Below are 23,263 nucleotides of genomic sequence, written 5' to 3'. Positions count from 1 at the left end.
TGGACCGAACATGACGGGAAATAAATGAAACTGGGAGACAAGTGCAGCTACAACTACATCAAGACTGAAAGGAGGGAGAAATAGGCTGGCAACTTACACGGTTTGAATGAGTCGAATGCTGAGACAAGTCACAAATAACAAAGAGAAACACAGCGGGTTCAGTCGGGCCTGGATTTTGTCATATTTTCAAAAGTCCATCAAATTTGAGCTGTGGGAGATACCTCAGCAGCAATGCATAAAAGCTGCTTACAGTGTTCAACCATTTACAGTCAGGAGTGTAGCATTGTTATGTAACAATTATTATTATTATTCACCAACATCGAGTACCTTTTAAGAAGATTAGTATGGCACAGTATTAGTTTACTGGCAATTTGTAGATCTAATACTTCTTGTTTTTGTCACTCAGTAATAGGTAGCTGTGCATTATTTATCAGATGTTTATAGATTTATAGTTCAAAATAAAAAAGGAAGGAGATCTAAATAGATTTTCTGTAGGACTGTCCTGTTGGCCTCTTATACACTTATATTTAGTGCTTAAAAAAGTGACATGAAGTATCATTGAAATAGCCAATAATCTAGTGAGTGAATGCAGCAGCTCTTGGGTTTGTATCTAAAACTACTCATAATGTCACAGGTAAAAGGCCTGTTTATATGATTATATCTGATTTGTCTGTTCTCGTAGCTACAGTTTATGCTAATGTACATAGTATTAAATCAGGTGATCTTTGATGCTTTTTGTTTGTCTCCGCCAAAAATAGTTGTGTTAATTAGTTTTAGAGGTTTGGTAATGGCATTTTTCCTTCTCTTTGCTGTGATGCAACAGTATTATATAGCATTATAGTGCATTGCTTTGAATAGATTCATTTGAAAGGAAACCAATGAAGGCCTTGGGGGGGACATTAAGTCCAACACAAGACTACATTAGCAAAGTTTCTTCTTTAAACTCTACATTTACATTTGGCACCAGAAAAGAACTAATACTACACTTTAAAAAAATGAAAGCACATCACAAACCTAATGTTTGAGACAAATTAATCCTACCCTACAGTGGTCTACAAAGGTGTATAGCACTTACATTAATGGGATCCAGCACTTTCACTGCCGCCTGGCTTCCGTCCTTTTTATTCGTCACTCTGTAGACTTTCCCATATGTTCCTTTACCAATGGTCTCCACTATGTCCCAGTTACCTGAGGGATCTCCCAGGTTCTCCAGGCCAATCATGTTGGACTTGTATGGATACAGTCCATACAGTGACCTCCTAGGAGAATTAAAATCACAACCTTAAATCCATATTGCCAAAATATCAATGTCAAAACCTTCCATTCATTGGCATCATATTTTTTTTTAACTCAAAGAATATTTTAACCTCATAGCTTTTAGTATTGTCACTGCAAGACAGAAAACGCACCATCTTCTATCAACCGCCACAGGAAGCATCTAATTAAATATAAAACCTGTGCTGTGTCAGTGTAGCACTCAAGGCAGAACAATTAGTCCCAAAGGTCTTTTTATTAAGCTCAGGGTAAAGAATATATCAACCAGTGGAGCTGCTTAACATGGTTAAAGCTGGAAAATGGTAGAAGAAGACAAGCTGCAGAATCAGAGGACACTCGTATGTACTTACAAGGCAAGTGTTATTTTCTTCTGAGTCATCAGTGATGAGAAAAATCACCCAAAAAGGCTTTGATGATCATAACACAATCTTCCTCGGGAGGACGGACAACAAGTGGCTCTACACACGAACACTGAATTAGCCCTCTCCATGGGAACACTGGCACTGACCATTAAGACGACGAGTAACCTTCTCAAGATCAATTGGATTGGTCAGAGATTAACTTGACAAGTGGTGTCCTGAATGAGCGCTAAGGTAGCAGCACGCATCGCATCCACACTGTGAAGTGATTATTAATATACTTATCCCTATGGGTTGTTGTGCATATCTGCAGTTTAGGACACAGGTCTAAGGATTCAATAATGGTCAACGAGCAACACATAAATCATCCTCATGGTAAACATGTGGTTATTGTGTGATAAAACACATTATAAAGGTCCAATGATGTCAAACATTACATGTCAAAACAGCCAAAACAACATGATAGAATAGGAAATTACTGCTATGTTGGTAAACACATGCATCATTTTTTTTTTTTTTTTTTTTTTTTTTTTTTTAGAAATTGACACATTTCAGATAAATGTGATGGAGAGGAACATTTGCTCTCTTGTCATAAATGCATCACAGAGGTTGTTTGACCCTGAGAGATGGAAGGAGGGGAATCTTTAGGTTCCTCCATTGGAGCTCTGCAAATTGATGTGAAAAGCATTGATGTTCAACCCTCAAGGGTGGTGGCAGTTCACACATGAGGACTGATTTATGAATAGTTGTGCATACAGCGTGAGCAACGACACGCTGGGCCAGATAATAAATGGATATTCCTGCTGTGAGATGCTCAAACGTGCGGTGGGAAAGATATGAATGATATCCTTCGGTGTGTCCTTCAATAAATGGCTGCACAAGTCGAATATATTATATACTAAATTTGTGCAATTAGTATTCACACATTAAAATCAAAATAGAAAACAATTTTAAATACATTATTTATTTTAAATATTAACAATAACATTTTTTGAGGGTCAATTATCATTCAAAAGTGAGAAACGACGGTATTAATAGAAATCTTTAACTAAACAATACAATCTTACATACACATGATGCATATGTGAAATGCAAATCACCCAAAGTGAATCATTTTGAAATAGAGAAGTCCTTATCTGATGTTTATATAATGCTTTCCACTGAAATTATTGCCTGAAGCATATAAGACCTACACTACATTAAAAAGCATGTATTATCTAGCTTTGACGATCATATAAACATGTATTTCTTTACATCACACAAAAGCTCCCTCATCAGCACGTGCACAATATTTAAAGTAATTTCTAAATAGAAGTAAAGTTCCCATCATAAAAGCAGAAGTCAGACATACCTGTTTATGTGAAAGTGTTCGTCACTGTCTCACACAGCAAAAAGCCACAATCTAAAGGGATTAATAATTCACCCTTGATCTGCAACCTGACCCCAAAGTCCTGTTAAATATTCAGGTACAGGTGCATCCCCTCATAATGGATATTAAGCATCTCGTGTTGCACGCAGGTAACCAGGAAGTTTGTGATAGTTTCTATGTCACATGGTTACTGCTTTCAGAACATAATGTTCTTTACACGTGGGGCTGATGCATCATTGCTTTCTTCAGAGAGTCAGACTCTGCCTTCAGTTCATAACAGTGAAGCCTGAACAAATCAAACAGAATTTATAGTTTCACATTTTTGCAAACACATACAAAATGCAAAAGAAAATGAATAAATAGAAATATCTATTTATAGAATAAGTCAATTTACAGTGAAGATGTAAACTGACTTAAAAAAAGCAACAGCTATTTGCTGTTGTCATGTGTTCAAATCCCCAAAGAGCTGAGAGAAAGGGCGGGAAGACTTTCAGCATTAGGATTTAAGCCAAGAGGATCTTCAGCTGGGCTGGCCAAAAGTTTGACTCTTTTCAACAAGAAAACTAAATGGTTTTTTGATGTTTCTTCCTTTAAGTTGTTCACAGCTAAGGTCAGGATTCAGTACACACTAAAAATCAACACCGTAAATTAAGTGTTACTGTGGTAACTGCTGCGAGAACATCCATCTATCAATTAGTGGTGTGCCAAATTATCGATACAACAATATATCACGATATTTCATCTTGCCGTATGTTGTCGATATACTGGCGACAAATAAATATTTTTTAAATTTTATTTAAATTTTTTATATCGAAACATACAAGACATGACATTATCATGACAGTATTGTATCTATCTTACACTTGTGAATGCTGTTGATGGCTGAGACACAAACACACACAGACACAACTCCAGTCAATTTTAAGACTTTGATGGATAATGCATGCTTTTACTTTTGATACTTTTGGACTCTATCAGGAGAAAAGAAACCTGGGGAAATATTTAATCTAAACTGAGTGGCATTAAGTATTTAAAACAATGAATTTATTTTTGTGATGCAGCTACCAATCATAGCTAACTAGCATATTCACAAGGTGGTTATTTTAATTATTCTAAAATCTAAATTGTTGACTTCTGTTAAGTTTTAGTGAATTAAATCACTGCTAATTTAATTACGAATTAGGTGGCTGGTTTATTCCGTTTTTAATTCCAAATTAAATAATTCCTCTTTCTTGTAAACAGTTAAAAACACTTAATTCCGCTTTAAGTTAATTACAGTCGTTTTGCGCATGTGCGACTTGCGACAATGATGCGCTTGGTGACGACATAATCCAACATGGCGGCCCGGAATAGAGCCGACACTATTTAATAAGAGCCTTAAAAGACATGGATATGATAAAAAAAAAAAAAAAAAGGAGTCGGACGGAGGCATAGACATGTGGACATAAACACGGACTTATCACACACATGGAGATCAGCAAACGGAACAGGCTTCATCGGACGGGTGAAGCCTGTTCACCCAGAGATGGAGTAAATGCGTCCCCCATACTGCCGGAATTTTACTGGGCTTTTTTTTTTTTTACTGGTGATTAGTTCATATCTCTCTTCCGCTCCGTGAACCAAAGTGTGTTATTGTCCATCTGCTGTTTCAAAACTACAATCAAAATAAAGGTGAAAACAGTTCTCGCGTGTGGTCTTACAGCCGACAATAAAAGGCTTGTTGTGTGTTTTTCCTGATAAACATGATCGTCATGATACGTCCAATCAGAGCCTTCCCAACCCCCAGACCTAAAGCCGAATTAACTAAAGCCGAACAAACCGGTTTTCCATGTAAACCTCAATTCGGGAATTACTATTTCCATGTAAACACAAAGCAGAACACTTTAATTCGGTATAACTAATTCCGAATGAAAAAACATCATGTAACTGTGGCCATTGTCTTAAATTGAGAGCTTCCTGCACCACACAACAGTAGGCTACAGAGTAAAAGTGAATAATCTAGTTCCTTACTTCCATCAAAACGGCACAATTCCTCCCACACTGTTAATACTTGTTAAGACCCTTGTTAAGTCTAAGCATAGAAAAAAAAACGAGTATAATCCCTTTTAAGGGGATGTGAAGAGGCTTTGCCGTAAACCTCCACCAGCCACGAGTCAAGCTTCAGGCAGCGTGCCCCTGTTCTCAGCGTGGATCACTACTGCCTCACACCAAAGAAACATATCTGTTAACCCCTTTATCCTCAAAACTTTGAGAACACAAAACATTAGCCAAATAAAAAATGAAAGGGTTTGTTCATAGCTGTTGTCTTAAGGCACCTTGATATTTCTTTGGTGTAATATTAATAAATAAACACTTGTGATGACACAGATCCCACTGCTTCCCTTAAATGCGCAATGATAAAAAAACAACACTAATAATATGTATTTATCATATAATATCATCTTGGGTTTTATTATTTAAGAGAAAAGGAGAATTCTTTTAAATCAATCAACAATTATTTAGTTTTCTTGTATTCATTTAATATGTATTTACTTTGTGTATTGCTTTGTATAATTTTACAATCTTAGTTATATTAACTCCGCGACCCTAAAAAACAGGAACAAGCAGGTCAGAAAATGGATGGATGAATGATTATGGCAATAATTATTGACATTGGTTATAATTAAACCTTCCAGTGTTACATTGTTTAAAAACAGTGTATAAAACCATTTCACATTTGATTGTGCTATTTTTTTTTCCTTTCTGAATTGTCTTTAAGTTCCAATCAATTGTTCGTTTACAGACACCTCATTATATGTTGATGATAAAGGCAGCCATTAATGTATTGTATCCTTTATTCATCTATCTGCAAAGAGAAGGCAAACACAATTTAACTGAAAAGTCTGCTAATATATAAATTAAAATACTAATTGTTCTACAAGTTGCATATAAAGGATTTTAATCAAGTGTATATATTTTTCTTTGAATTGAAATAATGAACTGAAGAACTAAAATCATACTAATTCGGATTACACACAAATAAGTGCAACAGTACAAATGGTGTTGCAATCTTACCTATTAAAAAAACTGCTGCTAAGTGTATTTATATTATAAAAACAGAGCTTATGTTTTGTTTTTTAAAATAATGAGATATTCACACAAACTGTACTTTGTTTTTTAGTTTTTATATAAATACTTCCAAATCTATTAAGACTGTAGAATTAGGCTTAATCCTAGTGTTTTGCTCTGCACTTTTCTTAACTACACTATCATTAATAGTTATAGAGAATGTTTCTAATACAGGTTTTCATTTCACAGATTGTTTAGAATATTAAAATGAAATCAGTCAAATCCTTATGTCAGATTAGTTAAAGCTGTCTTTATACATAAAGAGTAACACAGTCCTACCTTGATATTGATGCCTTTGAGTCTCCATCTGTAGACAAAATAAAACTGTTAGTCTTCACATCATCACTGTACTGTTAGATCCAACTCTTGGGCTGTATCTAAGTTTCTTTAACAAAGCTACAGTCTATGAAGTTTTTTAAATCACCCATTTACATTTAACTTACCCTCCATAGCAAGACATGCAAAGCTATTTCCCTGTTTGCCCAGTACAGGGCTTTAATTATTAACAGTATAGACACCTGAGCAGGTCACCTGACTGAGCGGGGCCCTCAGGAGCACCAACCTGCACATGTTGTGAAAGAACACACATCCAGAGAGGCCTTCCTCAGCACCGCCTGTAGCACCAGCATCTCTCAGACTGGAAATCAAGGCCCCCACAAATGTTCATCCAACAGCCTTATTTTCGGTCCTTTCAGCCCAACTGCTGGGAAAACAGAGGCTTTGTGTGTCTACTGGTCATTACCCAGAAAGCCTCTCTCTCTCTGTGTGTGTGTGTGTGGCTTAGACCAATTATCCAGCCAAGGCTCAATCATAAGGTAGTGAACCCTTCACAAAGCACTGTTCACCACTGGTTATACGAAGTAGTTCACAAAGATTTCCCCGTCAGACATTTTAGTTGCTACCATTTTGATTTTTTATATAAAGCAAATTCTGACATTTTCTTCTAAACATGTTAAATAGGTCATAAATGTATTCTTTGTAAATGTATATTAGGCACACAAGAATCAAAGTAATCTTACTGTGATTCAAAATGTAATGGGGTCGGTGATCAATATGAAGCCCTAATATTCTTTTCTCTAAAAAACAATGCTAGCCAAGAGATGGAGTTTGCTTAGGTGAAAAAAAACATATTGACAAAAGCCACAGTGAGAAGATGAGCTTTTATTTTCTAAATAAGGTGCAAAGCCCCCATAAAAAGGGGATATTCAACTGACAACAGCTGTCTGAAATGCACTCAAGTCTCAGAAAACTCTCAGCACGTACAAAGCCATTAAATCATTTATAATTTAATTATGGAGCTCGGCTTCAAAAACTTTGTTTCCAATTTCTGTGTTCAGAAATCAGGGTCGCGTTACATAACGGAGCCATCATTAGCATAAACCCGCCCCTGCTGCTGAAGCACACCAAACTTTTACGGCCTCCAGCAGGCGCAATTCGACCCCTAGGCAAAAACAAACGTATTTGGACTCAGGGGAATAAAACGCATCCGCTGGTGCCACATTTTCTATGAAATGCGCACGTTTATACACTGCAATTTTGTTTTTCCACTCTAGCAGGCACTTTTAGAAGCATTATCGATGCTGGAGCCGCTTTCACACTGCTCTCTTCCATAGACACATTAAGGAGGCGGCGCTCTTCCTGCGCCTCCAACTGACGCCCCCAGCATCTCAGAGCAGAGAGAAATGCTTGTTTTTCCATGTTTGGGAGACCTAATTTTATATACTTAGCAAACGTTTTCATCTTTCACATTTGGCTCAGTGGTCAATGACATGTTTCTGTGGTGTGACAAACTCATAACACAAATTTATTTCTGCTTTTCACGGACTTTAAAGTGGACCTTGTGGTTTTTTTTACACCATGATCTAAATATAGAGGGTTTTCACAGTGTGTCATCAACCTGGAAGTCGCCATTTTGGAGATAAAGCAGCAGGTCTACAAACAGCACACAGACAAGAAAATCCAGAATTTCGAGACAAAATGTTGAACAATTGCTGTTTTATAGATTGCCAAAAATCATCACAAATCAGGGAGAACAATCTCACAAGTTATCAAAGGAAAGGAGGCGCTTGTGACTAGCAAAGCTAAACCAGGATCTACGAGATAAAAATCTGGATCATTATGTATCCTGATATCATCAACTACCTAAATTTCACCAAGCCCATACACAGCGGAAGACCTTAAATCTTACAGAACTTTGGAGGTCGGCTGCGGCTGCAGAAGCTCGCGTTAGCAACGGATATATAACGACTGACAACTCAGTCCGTTCTAATAATTTCACAGTGAACCTGCAGCGTAGTTACTCTAAAATAGTATACGACCACCAGGCAATCTTAGATTCAGGCAAATCAAACAGTCATAGTCCGTTAGATGCTACTACTCTGGACTTTGAGCCTCGGATTGCTACGCCGGCTACATCCAGCGACCTGTGGAGCAGCGGTGTCCGCCAGCAGAAGCAGGAGAGCGGGGATAACAACCAAGCTAAAAGCTAATCCTCAGAGAACGCCACTTCCTTTCATCCTGCGTTCTAATGTCCGCTCCCTGGAGAACAAACTGGACTACCCGAATGAAGCTGGATTTATGCAAGACGGGAGATGAGGACGGCAGTGTTTGCATAAACACAAATAACAACTGGTGCAACAACGGTGAGCTAATCTCATGTCACTGAGCTCCTGATGTAGAACTAATGACTATGAAATGCAGACATTGTTCTTCCCCGATCTGTTATAACTTTTGGCAGTCTATAAAACTCCACGTTTTTCACGCTGACCGATTAGTACAGCCAAAAACACGGCAATAGTTTGTGTGCTGTTTGTAAACCTGCGGCTTACCTCCAAAATGGCGACTTCCGGGTTGATGATGCGCCGTGAAAACCCTCTATACCTGGACAGTTAAAGAACAATCTACCACAAAAAGGTTGAGGACAAAAACACAAGGAACAACAATGAGAAGACATAAAAGTAAAAATAAATAAATACAAATGTTGGCAAAGCTTTATTGCCCAATTTATTAGATATTAGTGAGGTCCAAGCAGTTTGTAAAAATGCTAGTTCAAATATGCTAATTTAGGTATCCAATGCGCATGCGTACTGAAAAGTTTTTTTTCCTACGGACAGATGATTGCAATAAATTTCAGTCGACAATATGTCAACCAGTCCTTATTATACAGCTTTAAATGCAAAAGAGTGTTATAATATACAAATTATGCGAATATACACTACCTTTTCTGACGAAGACCATTGACGCGATGTTATCACACGTGCCATCAGGAGTCAATTAACGTAGAACTATTGCACATGCGCAGACGAAATCACAAACGTGATTGGTCTGAAGCATGTTGACAATGCCAAAGGAAGTGAACAGCGTCACAGATACCTATGATAAAGGCCTTTATTATAGATATATATGGTTTATTTGGCATGGCAGTCTTTAGTAATTCAGTGGAGACTGAGAGATTTTAATAATCGAAATGTTTTTCATTTATCAGTTGAACTATATGTTCAAATTATAAACTCAGATCACCTAACATTTCACAGACAGCAAAATAGTTTTGTTTTTTCCCAGAGGGGATACCAATTATGGGACCTTATTACTGTGGTAAATGTAGACTCAACTGAAGACTAATTAAGAAAATAAAACGTTGAGTTTATAAGTTGCAGGTGAACTAAGTTTTCTAATGGCAAATTACATTCAGTATTTTGGCTTATTTAGTAGCTGGGTACTATATGGTACTTTAGAATGTACAGGCGTTTATCTTTATAAATGATGAAATCACAAAATAATCAGGGTGTTTATATTTTATTAACATATGTTACATTTTTGCATTTAATGTCCACATCGTAGTCATCCAGCACCTACAGTAATGTACTGTATCCTCTTTTCATTTATTGAGAACACACACACACACGCACAAGCTCTCACTTACAATTTACACCCAGTATTCATTGGCTATTTGGTTCAGTCATTTACAAAGTGGGTAAAATGGAAACTCAGGAAAACGAAGAAGCAGCATGCATGAATTCAAGACGATGTTTTTTTCAAGTGTCGCGTTTTTGTTGACGATTCCTCACGCTGGCATTTTAAAGACCTACACAATAGTGTAGTCAGCTCAAAAACAACAAAAGGAAAAAAAAGAAAACCTTGCAGGCACAACTTAGAGAAAAGTCTCTCCGTTGCTAGAAATAAATGATAATCAAATGATTCAGTTGCTAAGATCTTCAACAATGGTGGCTTAAACAATGTCATGCACATTGTGCAGCAGAAACTCCAGTCTGATACTCTTGCAAAGCTGGAATGCAACTATAACTCACGACTAGATGACGCACGAATAGAAGACGGTGATAATAAACGTTGAGCACTGCAGTTTTAACTATCAGAACCATGAAGTCGGGGGGAAAAAAGCCAGACAGATCAATGATTACTGGCATTTCTTCTCACAAGCAACTTTCCTTTCACCCAGTTTCACATCTTGACAGAAAACTTTGACAGAACTGATGAAGTGTTTCTGCTCTCTTGGTTTTGCCGATGCAGCAGAGAAAGACACCTTTAAGAAGTTTACCTTCAGCTTTCAGCTTTGCAGTGAAAATTTATCAAAGATAATTCCTTGATAAATCGTAGCTTTCTGCTGCATTAGGTCTCTAAAAGTTGGTTAGAGTTTCTTTTTCCATCCAGAAAATGCATGTTGGGAGCGCGGAGGGTGCAATCAGGTGACTGCACAGCTTTAAAAGAGGGAGTGGATTTGAGTAATCACTCCAAGCTGTCAACAGTAAACTCAAAGCACAATGTTAGAAAACAAACATTAAAAGTATTAACTTAAATGATGAGCAGCAGCATTTATTTAAATATCTAAAACGCATCTTAAACAGCAAAAAAAAAAAAAAGTCATTCCTGAGGATGATTTATAACAAGACCCCTCGGACGAGCCGTGCTTGCAAAATAACTCTTGTGTGTGAATGGGTGAACATGTCCTGCCTACCGTCACATTTCAGCAGACAAAGTGCACACTGCAATAATATTGTCACACTCATCAGGAGCTGGAAACCCATGCAAGCACAGCCTTTTTTTGTGATAAATAAAAAGGGATAAATTATAATCTTCCTTACTGCAAAAAGTCTTTAGACTTTGACTTTCAGCACTTGATGGATCCCTCTTCCTGTTTCAACCCAAATAAATAAGAACGGCTTCCAAAGTACTTTTGCAAACAAATCAAACATTTGGGCTCAGTTGTGCTTTTTTTAAACGTTGATCTCATCATATTCTGATTTCCTCTGTTGAGAACCAAATCACTTGAACACACACGCACGCACACACGTTTTAATCTTTAGGCAGGACAATACACCAAACCTCATAATAACCAAGGCTGTGGCAGCAAAACTCTCACAGGATGCTTGTGTATCAGCTTTAGGGGGGTTTTCCCAAAATATTTCACTCGAGGCAAACCCAGGGTGGGGAATCACTTCATCTTCGGGTGGTGGTGGTGGTGCTGGAAGATCTTAGAGTCCATTATAGTGCGGCCCCCAACGCTTATTGATGTGATCGAAGGTGTGCGAAACCCACTGCTGTTCCAACACTCGATACCTCTCCTCACATAAAAACAGAGGCTTGCCTCGGCTAGAAAGTAAAAAAGAATGAACCAATGACAATGTGTAAAGCAGCGTTACATTATAAAAATGATAATAAAGATTAATAAACAGAGGTCGCTAGGGATAGCTACCTTTCACATTTCAACAGATACTCGGGACCTCTGAATCGATATCGGTACTCAACTGTACCAAATTTTGGTACTTTTTTTTTAATGTATTTCTCATATTATTATTAATATTAATCAAATATAAAACATAACTTCTAACAGTTTGTGTTGTGGCAATATTTGTTTCACAAATTTCTTCATCATGAACACCTTTACCTACAACTACCCATCTATAATGCACAAACTGAAAAGCAGCTCTATGTGACAGGGCTCTATATTGCGAGTATTTCACCTGCAGCACATTTTAAAAAGCGGAGCCTTACTTTTGACTGCTTTCTATCAGCCATTGCTGAACACAGAGCTACTGCAGTCATTATGCTCTTGTGCGCACAATGTTGTGTTCAGGATGTGCACAGGAAATTGCCTACTATTCCACTCCCTCACAGTCTCAAGGATGCGTTTTGGTACCAAAACATGGTACCATTTAATTTGATGTGAATCGGTACCAGGTAATACCGAAGGAATTCAGTCAGTACCTAAAAAAGTACCCATCCCTACAGGTCGCCCACACAGTATTTGTTCATCATCATCATGTGGCAGGAGGATTGTTTGTGTCATACCGTAAATCTCGATCCTCTTCTCCATGAGCGTCGAGGTAAACGGAGCCCCACAGGCAGAAGCGATGACCACGGATGATGATGATGACTGAGGCATTGATCAGCAGAAAGATGCCTGTAGCTGCACCACAGTGCTGGGAGTGCTGAGGAGGAACACACCACTAATCACCACTGGCCAACTCTGACAGGTTGTGACTTTATTAGCCTCGCACAGCTTTCAGTAGTGTAAGAACCACTGAAAATATTTCTGCTCATCACTTCTTTGTAAGTAAGTAAGTATTTATTTATAAAGCGCTTTTCGCAGATAAAATCACAAAGTGCTGTACACAGAAACAATAAACATACATTTACATGTTTATCATGGGACTTCTCGTTTGGAGGTTATATTAATAAAAAGTGAGCATTTCTTACAGACAAATGGCTTGAAAAAGAGCCACTTCTAACTTGGTAGCAAATAAATAGTGCAGAACAAGAGATGAAAAACGCCTCAACAAGTCAGAGCTGTTTGCGTGAGTGTAAAGAAATCTTATAAATATTATCGAGAAGATTGTAATAAAAGGGCTGATTGGTTTTTATTGCTTCAGAAACTTACCAAAATACATTCACAGCTTCCCTGTTGTTTGCAGCACATGCCTTTGAGGCAGACGAAAGCGCCACACACGAGGCAGAGAGCGGGGTCTTTTGGCACCTTTTTGCAGGCAGTGCACGACTTCCTATGATAGTACTGGAAGATGATGTTGTAGTTATCAGGTAGCTGGAGAAGGTGTGGTGCTGCCCACTGAGGATCCTGGATAAGCAGCGTCTACAGAGAAGAGGGGGAAAGAAACCAAATTGTATTTTTGTAATTATCCGTTTTCTCTGATTTGACATTAACACTCAACTCAATAAATCACAGACATTTAAAAAAAATCCTTCAGCACACGTCAAATAAATGTTCTGTGGTATTATCATTATGGAGCCTACATTTCCTGTGTCACTGCAGGTGCAGATATCTGATCAATATATAAATATCTTCATAAGCATGATGATCTCTCACAGCATACTAATAAACCCCAGCACAGCTTCAGAAATTTTATTTCAACTTAATACTTAAACCATCTCAAAGTGAGACAAACAGGAATCAAGCCAGTTTCTTGACTTTGTCAGATTTACAGTTGCGTGTCCTATACTTTGTTGTTGATAAATTTGGTATCAAGGAATATGACAACCAAATAAAATCTGGCACACGCACATTTTTTTTTATTTCTTTAATAAATGGTAGAAAACACACAAAACTTTCTGTGGAAACAAAAAACAGGGACTTAGACACATGGCCAAAGGGCAATAACTCTCCACCGAGAATTCAGACCTTGTCAACCAAGGCTGAAACTAAATGGAAAATGTCAGTTATGTTCTAAAACCAGACATTTGTGTGGTCTGAACTGTTGCAGTGCGTAGTAAAGGTAATTCATCTTGTTTTTCATTACATAATGTGCTTAAAATACCCAGATTTTGTAGCGACCTACCAGTGATTGCTCGGCATGTGTCTGAGAGAGCCTTGTGACCTCTGCGCACCACTGCGTCACCATGTTGAAGGCGTTACTGGGCCACTCTAGACATGAGGCACTGTGCACAGCGTTAGAAGGCTGAGGCGCCGAGGGTAGGAGTCCTAAGCACACAGCCAAGGATGAGAACTCCTCTTCCTCCTGTGAGCAAAGCAAACGTGTGAGATTAAAGGTTTGAAACCCAAAGGACATGTTCTTGTTATACATCATACGTGTCTATTAAATCTAATTATTGTTGCTGTAAAAAGGCAAAATCAGCAGCACAATAACATTTGCAATGAAACCTACCAGGCAGCCATTTAGGTTGTCTCCATAAAGGTGGTGCTGCAGAAGGCAGGCGAGGCGAAGGAAGGGCAAGCAGAACTGCTGCAGGGTGAACTCAATGGACTGTGGGGACCACACATTGGAGCTCAGCTGGGGAGGGAAAACGGCAGCAACACCTGATCAATAAATGCCCCAGCAGCTCGCTGATAACACAGTGATGTATATCTCTCCTGGAGATTAGCAGCGATATTACGCTGTTGTCTTGCACAGTAATGGCCAATTTATTGCTGAGGTGAAAATGAAAAAGACTCTGAACAAAAGGATAGCAGTGATGAAGGTGTGATCAGAGTAGCTCTACATGTCCTAAAGTGTTCCACACTCATTTTTTAGTGCCTCACCATTGTTGTTTCTTCGGCGTTCACCTTGTAGACACTCGTGTCCTTAGCGAGCTCGTTGATAACGTGGCTAAGCAGCGCGTCAAAGGACTTCTCCGAGTTGGCAGAGTTCTGTGGCATTGAATAAAAATATACAAATCATTCATTCACTCATTCTATAGCTGATCTTTCTTTACAGCACAGGTGTCAAACTTGAGGCCTGAGAGCTAAATCCAGCTCACAAAAGCATCTCATTTTGCCCGCCGGATGAATTTTCTCAAAGTGAAAAATACATTAAAAAACATGGTTCCTGAAATGTCAAACTCTTTTTATTTCAAAGGCCACTTTCAACCCAGTTTGATATCAAATTGAATGAACCAGTTTAAGAATTTTTAGGAAATAAAAGAATTTTACCACAACTGTGCTTCCGTTGACATTAATCAACGTACATGACATACACATTAAAAAAAAAGCAAAACAGTGATGCACGAACATCTGAAAGATTACTCTATATGTTTTACTTCATAATTCCTGTTTTCCAAGGATTTTTCTCTTTCAAATTAGCAAACTTAGACGCTAAGTATGATGTGTCAAATTTAAGGTCCGTGCTCTATTTTTGACCTAAGTGGATTAGTCATTTAGTAAATTGACGCATAGCTCAGTTCTTGTTATCTTTAACTGATCTCTTTACTAATATCCTTAACTAAACTCCTTCTCAACCAGGATAAAACTGAAGTGATTTTATTTGGTCCAAAACACCAAAAAAAAAAATGATCAGAGCAAATAGTGTCTCTGGATGGCAACACACCCAGCAACACAGTAAAAAACATAGGAGTTATCTTTAATACCTACTTATCCTTTAATTCTCATATTAAGCAAATCACAAGGACAGCCTTCTTCTACCTCCGTAATATCTCTAAAATCAGGAATATCTTGGCCTAGACGAGACTATTGTAACTCTCTACTGTCAGTATGTCCCAGTAACTCACTAAAAAGTCTCCTGTTAATTCAGAATGCTGCAGCCAGAATACTAACGAGTACAAACAGGAGAGAGCATATTTATCCAGTATTGGCTTCCCTTCACTGGCTTTGTGTAAAACAGTTTTGTGTCAGTTTATAATAACTGAGTACAAATGTGTGCACATTGTTGTATATTTCCATGTGCTACGGAGTTGTGATTTTCTTTAAAAAGAACACAAAGAGAACAAACAAACCTTGAAACGTGACACCAGTGTTTATTTGAAGGATTTTAAAGACGTTGGCTTTCTGTTAAGCTTACATTTAATGATAAGTTGTTGTAAATGTTCTCATTGTGGGTTAAAAATCTGTTATCGGTGAGAAATCTTTCTTTAAAAGCATCATTCATTATAGATGAAAACGCCTGGGAGAAAAGCTTCAGCTATTTGTCTTTTGAGATTCCCTCCAGCTGTCTGCTAATACTGTCTTAATAGACTGAAGACAGATCGCCAATTAATACAACACTAGCAGTGCCACTTCTCCAAGATAATGAAGATTGATACTGTAGAAATGATATGACGAAAAAGCGGCTGATACAACTCAATAGAAACACACACACAAAGGTTTAAAGAGTTTAAGATGGTTGTTTGTAATTGAGAATGAAGACTCAACAATAAGTGGATCCTTAACGTGCTCTGAAACCATTAGGAAAGAGACAAGAATAGTAACTCACTTTTTAACTGGTATTAACTTCACTATTCAGACACAGCTGATTGTATTTCACACGCAATGGTGCCAACTGTGATACTGTTGAGAATTGATTACAGTCATGATATACAATAGACAACTATTAAAAGAAAAAGCTTGTTCAAAACATGTAGATTTTTTAATGATTTGGCCATGAAAATAAAGGCTTTTTAGAATTTCTTTCATAATTTTGATTTTGTCATTTTTGGAGTGCCTAGTTTCCATTTTTTAAAACATTTTTAATAGAAGAAAATATTGAAAGTAAAAAAAAAGGATGAAAGGAAAATTTCTCTGACAATATGAAAATTGGTTCAATAATCAAAAAGTACAGTGATGTCAGACATTTGGCCATCACTACTGTGATTTACCTTCTTGAGAGCTCCAGATGTGCTCCAGGCCTGTCTTTCCTCTGAGCTGAACTTAGCAGACAGTGCAGCCAGTGCTTGAGTGAACTGCAGGTTGTACAGCATCTTCACCACACAGCTAAAGTGCTCTGCACAGAGACAAGAGGCACTATTGTGATATTTGAATGGTAATGGCAGGTGTATTCAGTCTCCCGGGTCAGCAGAGAGAACGTTCGCTCCACAGAGTGCACAATGATTAGCAGGGACCTTCATTGATATTTAAGTGGGCACTGAAAAGAATAACAACGCAGTGCAATTTGCTTTCTTTTCCAGTTTCTGTCATGGTAACTGTGACAACAACCACAACATACAAGTGCTCATAAAAAGTAGCATTTAAAAAAGCAGACCCTTCGCTCCGAGGTGTCCTTTATATGTGGTTTCAATAAAGAGAAGTGGGATCACATCTCCTTCAATGGATTGTTTCCTGAGAGGCCTCTTCGTATGGTTTATTAGGAGCATGTTAAACAATACTATGCATTAATCTGCATAATATAAAACATAATAAATTAAAAAAATCTCCATTATCCAAGACAGGTCTCTTCTGTTTATGCAACAATGCCTTTGATCAAAATGCTTTTTTACAAGCCTGTGCACTTTGTGTGGCGATGAGTCCCCACTACATGATGTAAAATGTTTCTTCCTCACACAGTCTGATAACAGAGCTTTTCTTATTGTTGCCATTGCTGATAGTTTCTGTTCTTATCAAGGGTTAGAGGTGCTGAGGAAAAGTAAGTGTACCTTTACGTAGAGGCTGTGGCATTGTTAGCACAAAGATTATCAGCAGGGATGGGACATCCCGATACAGCATGGGCACCTCAGGTCTCTCCTCATCAAAACCACTGCAAAAAGTGAAAGAACAAAAGCACTTTTAATCGTTCAAACGAATCAACGCATGTTCAAATTTTTAAGCTCCTGATTTATTCAGGTTGTACTTTTTATCCACAAAACCACACTTCATAAATGGACACAGTTTCTATGTCATATTGAAGTAAACTTAGATATGTAATCTACAACAAACATGTTGATAGTCACAGCCTTGTAAATAATTTGTTGATGAAAGAGGTTCAGTTAAAGGTGGTCGAGTCAAAATGTCTTTACCTGGTCAATAACATGACTGTGATTAGCACCCTAACCGTATTATAATTTCAGGCACTAAAACATTAGGTTATGTATATAACCCCAGTTCTATGAGTAATATGAGTGAGATGTCTCACAATGGGATATACGCCTCCGTGTCATATTCACAGAAGCCCTTTCTCATACAGCCAACCTGATTGGCTGGTGAAATGTATTCATCGTAGCCCTGCCCCTATAAGTAGGGTGGGCGGAGAATACATTGGAATTCAATAAGCAAACTTCTTCTCACTCAGGTGGCAAGAAGGGTTGTCTTTGTGAGACATCTCATGAAATAGGACATTAGGTTATGTATATAACCCCGGTTCTATGAGTAACATTCGTTTCGATATCTCACTATAGGATTATCGTAGCTCCCGTATTGCAGTCAAGCTTTTCGCAGGCAACACCAGCCCGCAGAGCAGTAACAGGAAAAGAGAACCGCCCATGCCACACATGGAGCGGAAACATCCAAACGGTAAAACCGGACAAAAGTGAGGGGCGAGAACTAACTCGTCGCCACACAAATATAGACACAAATAGACAGTCCCCTGAACAAGGCCCAGGAAGTGGCAAAACCACAAAACAAATGTGCACGCAAGCCTTCAGGCAGCCGCAGACCCTGACTCTAATAAGCCAAAGCAATTGGTTCCACCACCCCATGTGACAGGTGTTGCTTAGCAACAGGCTTCCCCTTACGGGGCGGAGCCCAAGAGACGAAAAGCTGATCGCTCACTCTGAAGCATGCGGTTATATCCACATACGCACGCACAGCACGTACAGGACACACCCAGTGGGGCTGGGAAGGCCGTGAAGTCAATAGGAGAATACGAGCCCTCAAAAAGAGGGTGTTTAAGACGCTCCAGAACTACCTCCATGGTGGCACCAGTGGCCTGGACACAGGGAGGAGCCTACATGTCCTTCTCATAAAATGAACAATCAGCGAATGCTGACTCGCTGTTTTATCCCCAAAATCCACATGACAGGCAACGATAGCTACCAGATAAACTTTCGCCATGAAGAAAGCCCTCCAACTGTCAATCAGCTTCTGCAGAAATTACAAGATCACTGCCACGGAGCGTCTTATGGTGCTTATAGTGACATGTTCTGCTGTTTTGTGGTTTTTAATTTGCTGCATCATCAGCCATTGGCCTGGGTGAGTCAGCGGGGCATTTAAATTTATACATGAAAAGCGTGGGTGCGTGATTGTGAACATTTCCCTCTGCCAGAACCTCCGCGGAAAAATGTTCTTCCTTCCTTCCTGGTGACCTTTGGACTGAGCTGTGGCTGCTGGGAGGCAGACCCGTGGGGGACCCCCGGGAGCATGCTGAACAGCACAACAGGTGGAGCTGGAGAACAGCGAACATCCAGCCGCATCACCAAAGAGAGAGAGGAAGGCTGTGTCAGGCCACCTGCTTCTTCTTCCTGGCCTGGTTGGGGTTGTGGAGGCCGGGGCGTAGACAGTTTTGGGTTTCTTCCTTCCACTCCTTCCATGGAGGCGGTAGAGGTGGTGGGCTTTTCAGCCTGAGCCGGGGTTATGAAGATGTCGTCGTCCTCCTTGTCCTCTGAGATGATGAAGTTCAAGGTCACGTCATCTTCATACCCACAGTCCAAATCGAAAATGTCCTCTCTGGGCGGAGGGACAAAGGTGATGTCAAAATGCAGCAACGGATTCGGCGGCGAGAGGGGGAGGGAGGGGTCCCTCCTCCGCCAGGCTGACCTGTCATGCCAGCCGCCTGTGGAGGCTCTTCATGGTTAGGCCGCGCAGTGGGGGCAGGAACCGGGAACATCCAAGGCCCACTGGGCATGTTCCAGCCCGAGGCACCTGGAGCAGACCTGGTGCCTGTCACGTTCCAAAATCTTATTCCCACACCTGCAGAGGCGAGCCACTGAGCCCTCAGCTCCTCCGGTGTGTGGGGCATTGCACTCCATCCTTCCTCGCTGGGGTGCAGCAGGAAGAAGAAGCTAGCTAGCGCTAGTGGAGGCCGACAACCAGCGCCTGGCAACCACGTGGGGTGGCGAGAGCGGTGTCGTGACTGGACCGCCAACTGGGGTGCCGGGTCAGGTACTCGGAAGTCGTGGGGTGGCGTTGAGTATGCAGACGAAGAGCCGAGCCAGAGACAGGGGTGTCAGTGGTCGGTTCCTCTTTGACAGCCGTGGGGGGCATCAAAATAGTGAACTTTCCGAGGGTGGGGGCACGGAAAAAAGCACTGGTTGACCTAATGATCACAAGAAAGGATACAGCAACAGCATCCGTCGACGGAATCCGAGGTAAGGTCCACCTGTCGACAATTGAGCTGCAGCTGCAAGAAGCTTCCTGATGAGAATAGGTTTTTGAATGCCAATGTATTCTTTGCCCACCCAACTTATAGGGGGGCAGAACTACCTGCTACGGATGAATACATTTCACCAACCAATCAGGTTGGCTTTATGAGCAAGGGCTTCTGTGAATACGACATGGAGGCATATATCCCACAGTAAGACATCAAAACGAATGTTATGAAATATGAAATTTTTAACCCTTTTCCCAAATAAGAAATTGTTCATTTAAAGTCATTTATTGATCAAGATAAAGATCAAGATAAAATTTTCTAAAAAAGAAGTGCATCCCCAACAATGCAATCATTTTTTTAAGGCTAACAAGAAAAAAGAAAAACTGCATCCATCTCTTTTATGTCAGGTTTAAAATAATAAACACACTGTGGTTCCTACTGTAAACATTTAATGTGATATAAATATATTTTAAAAAACCTGTAAAAGTCACATTTCTAAGAAAAAATAACACCTACTATGAACCATTGTTGCATCAGACGCATTTAAAACAGCCTTTCAGAAATGTTTTCATCTGCCGCTTGCATTACATTATTTTGCTCAACAAAATGGGTTTAAAAAGGCCCATTCCTCACATCCTCTGACTAATGTCCCCAATGTAGCACTAGGTTCACTTTGGACGTCATCTCCATTAAAATGTCTTTTGTTCAGCTGGCAGTTTACGAAGGTCCCCCTCTCCGCTCTCTCTGAAAGCCTTCGGGAGTTTTTAAACAGAAGGAACCGCACTTAAAGAATAAAGCCCTCCATTACCAAACCACTAAAACACTCAACAGTTAATTCATCTCTCCGGTGATGCACATTGGAATTGTTGACAACTAGTCTTGTCTTTCCTTTTCTGATCATAAGGCAAGAGAGATGTTGTGTCTGTATGTAGAAACATCTCTCTCCGTCCCATTTACTCAACTAGACTAGAAAAGCCTGACTGCCCCGGGGTGTCAATGACTGTGCTCTGCTCCTGAAACCCTGACAAAGTATTTTTAAACAGCAAATAGCTCCTCTGAGAGTACTTTACAGAGCTAGGAGCACTTTAACATTAACAAGTGTAAAAGCAATCTTACAGCCTTAACAAGGAGGAGAAGTTGTTAAAGGCCCATTCTTTGGGGTACAGTGATTTGTTTTTCTTTACTTTACAACAGTGATAATATTCAGTTGTATTATTTATAAAAGAAGAATAGATTGTGTATTAAGGACTTCCATAGAATCCACTGCAAGGCTGCTGGAAGCTGACACACTGTCCTGGTTTAGTAAAGCTTGTTCCTTTGTGAGAATCTTGACACGGTTGCTTTCCTCACCGCAGAGTGCCCGGCAATCTGCCAGATGCTGCAATTATTGGTATCTATGGAAACAATGTATGAAGCCCTTTCTATGTTCTAACTCCTCTTTGTGTGAATGCAAAGCATTAGGGGGAGGAAGAACATTATGAGGGCTTTTAAACAGGGCACACTTTTGACTGTACCTTCATGTCAATGTATGGACTTTTTTTTTTTTTCAAAAGCCAAAAACAACACCTACTCTGGCTCTTTGTCTTGTGCAACTTGAGTCAACTTTGTCCAGGGGTTGTAGGCTGAATCAATGCTGTATAGACGCATGTGCATGGCCAACACATGGAACAGCTGATCTGAAAAAGGTGAAAAATAAACAAAACAAATGAATAAACATTTTCTATGGGACTCCAACAAGCTTCGATAGGAGCAAAACAAGCAAGCATCGACCTCCGTGTTACTTGTCGCAGCAGACAACACAACACTGCTGATCATATGATAAAAGCACTTGACTTATACTGACTTCAGGCTAATGCGCCGCCCGGATAAAACCAGGCCAGGCCAGATGGATTCATGGTCGTGTTTGATAGCCTTCAGCAGCTCTCTACTCAGGCTGCACCTGTTTGTTGTGAAGCTAATGGAACATGAAGACAGACTTCCTGTGCACACACACACATTGACTTACTGACTGAATAGCACAACAGCTTGCAATCGTAATTGTGTCTGTATGCAGCAAAACCTGTTTCAAGTAGCACTCAATAATTCTACAACAAGTAGGCAACTGTCTCATTTACTGTATCTTTAACGCATGAATCAAAAAAAAAAATTACACAAAGATCCTAATCGGAGCTCAGTCTCAGTCAAAATTTAGATTTTTACTACATGGAAGAAGCGTGCACTGGAATCACTGCCACTGGACTGTACACATCCTCAGAGATTCCTAAAACCCAAAACTTCACTAATGAGCAACATTAATCTTGTTTGAATTTGATTTATAGAAAAATATTATGCTGTAATGCAGTAAAGCGCCTTAAATAAGCTGAGCTGCAAATGAACCACTAAGCCGCCATTACTTGAAGCAATACTGCCCTCCACAGGTTTAATCAGACACAGCATTGAAAGCAACGTCTGGTTACATCCCTGCATATTTTCATTATAGTTGCATCAACTGCTGAAAGTCAAATATTATTAGCTTTAACTGAAGAGTCAAAGAATGAAATATGCATTATACATTCATAGAGAGGAAGCCATGGCCGATTTTGCCACATTTGACCTCTATTCATGACAGAAAATAGTTAATGAATTTTTTGGCCTGGCTGCACTTTATTTAAAGCTGTGTCAGGAAGCCAACTTGATGTTATTTATTAAAAGGAAGAAACACACACAACAATGACTCATGACTGAAACAAAAGATCAAGTCAGCCTATATCAGCGGTCTGTAACCTTTTCTCTCAAAGGAGCAATTTTGCCTAATCTCAACTGGATAAAGTCCTCCCGGAGCTGAAAAATACCTTCTCAATGAAGACAATGTGTGTATAAAATTGTATACAGTTAAAATTATATCGAAAATTGTTATGTAAACAAATTTTCTTTTTTAGTTAATATATTTATGTACAAAAAACAACATCATGTCAGTCAGCACATGCTAATGGCTAATTTCTTGCAACATATCAAGCATGCATATTAAACCGGCATGTTGACAGTTAAAAAAATCTTTCCCCACACAAATAAAATCCCTATTTTCTTCCAGAATAGTCTTTTTGTTAGTTTAATTATCTTACCAGGAATTTAAAACTTGAGGTTAGCGACAGGTGTAAGGGAAGTTGATGGTCCGTAGAGGTTGCAGTAGGTGG

General features: G+C 39.3%; 2 protein-coding genes across 4 annotated transcripts in view; both read right to left on the bottom strand.

Moving 5' to 3' along the window:
- Positions 1–6,814, bottom strand: part of myo3b (myosin IIIB) — a 71,229-nt gene extending 64,415 nt beyond the window's left edge. For both annotated transcript variants that reach the window (XM_028435985.1, XM_028435986.1), the window contains exons 1-3: positions 6,674–6,814; positions 6,391–6,418; positions 1,076–1,259 (exon numbers count right to left, since the gene is read on the bottom strand). In XM_028435985.1, the coding sequence (XP_028291786.1) occupies positions 1,076–1,259; positions 6,391–6,418; positions 6,674–6,740 (279 nt within the window). In that variant the 5' untranslated portion in view covers positions 6,741–6,814. The remainder of the gene's footprint in view (positions 1–1,075; positions 1,260–6,390; positions 6,419–6,673) is intronic.
- A 3,076-nt stretch (positions 6,815–9,890) lies between these two features.
- ubr3 (ubiquitin protein ligase E3 component n-recognin 3) overlaps positions 9,891–23,263 on the bottom strand; it is a 43,033-nt gene continuing 29,660 nt past the window's right edge. For both annotated transcript variants that reach the window (XM_028435343.1, XM_028435344.1), the window contains 9 exons: positions 21,661–21,766; positions 17,443–17,543; positions 16,669–16,793; positions 14,621–14,728; positions 14,247–14,372; positions 13,920–14,099; positions 13,007–13,216; positions 12,418–12,557; positions 9,891–11,718 (listed from right to left, as the gene is read on the bottom strand). In XM_028435343.1, coding sequence (XP_028291144.1) covers positions 11,601–11,718; positions 12,418–12,557; positions 13,007–13,216; positions 13,920–14,099; positions 14,247–14,372; positions 14,621–14,728; positions 16,669–16,793; positions 17,443–17,543; positions 21,661–21,766 — 1,214 coding nt within the window. In that variant the 3' untranslated portion in view covers positions 9,891–11,600. The remainder of the gene's footprint in view (positions 11,719–12,417; positions 12,558–13,006; positions 13,217–13,919; positions 14,100–14,246; positions 14,373–14,620; positions 14,729–16,668; positions 16,794–17,442; positions 17,544–21,660; positions 21,767–23,263) is intronic.

Source organism: Gouania willdenowi, chromosome 21 (assembly GCF_900634775.1).
Source record: "Gouania willdenowi chromosome 21, fGouWil2.1, whole genome shotgun sequence".
Taxonomy (NCBI): domain Eukaryota; kingdom Metazoa; phylum Chordata; class Actinopteri; order Blenniiformes; family Gobiesocidae; genus Gouania; species Gouania willdenowi.
The sequence above is the reverse complement of the archived record's forward strand: the minus strand, read 5'-3'. Positions and strand labels throughout refer to the sequence as shown.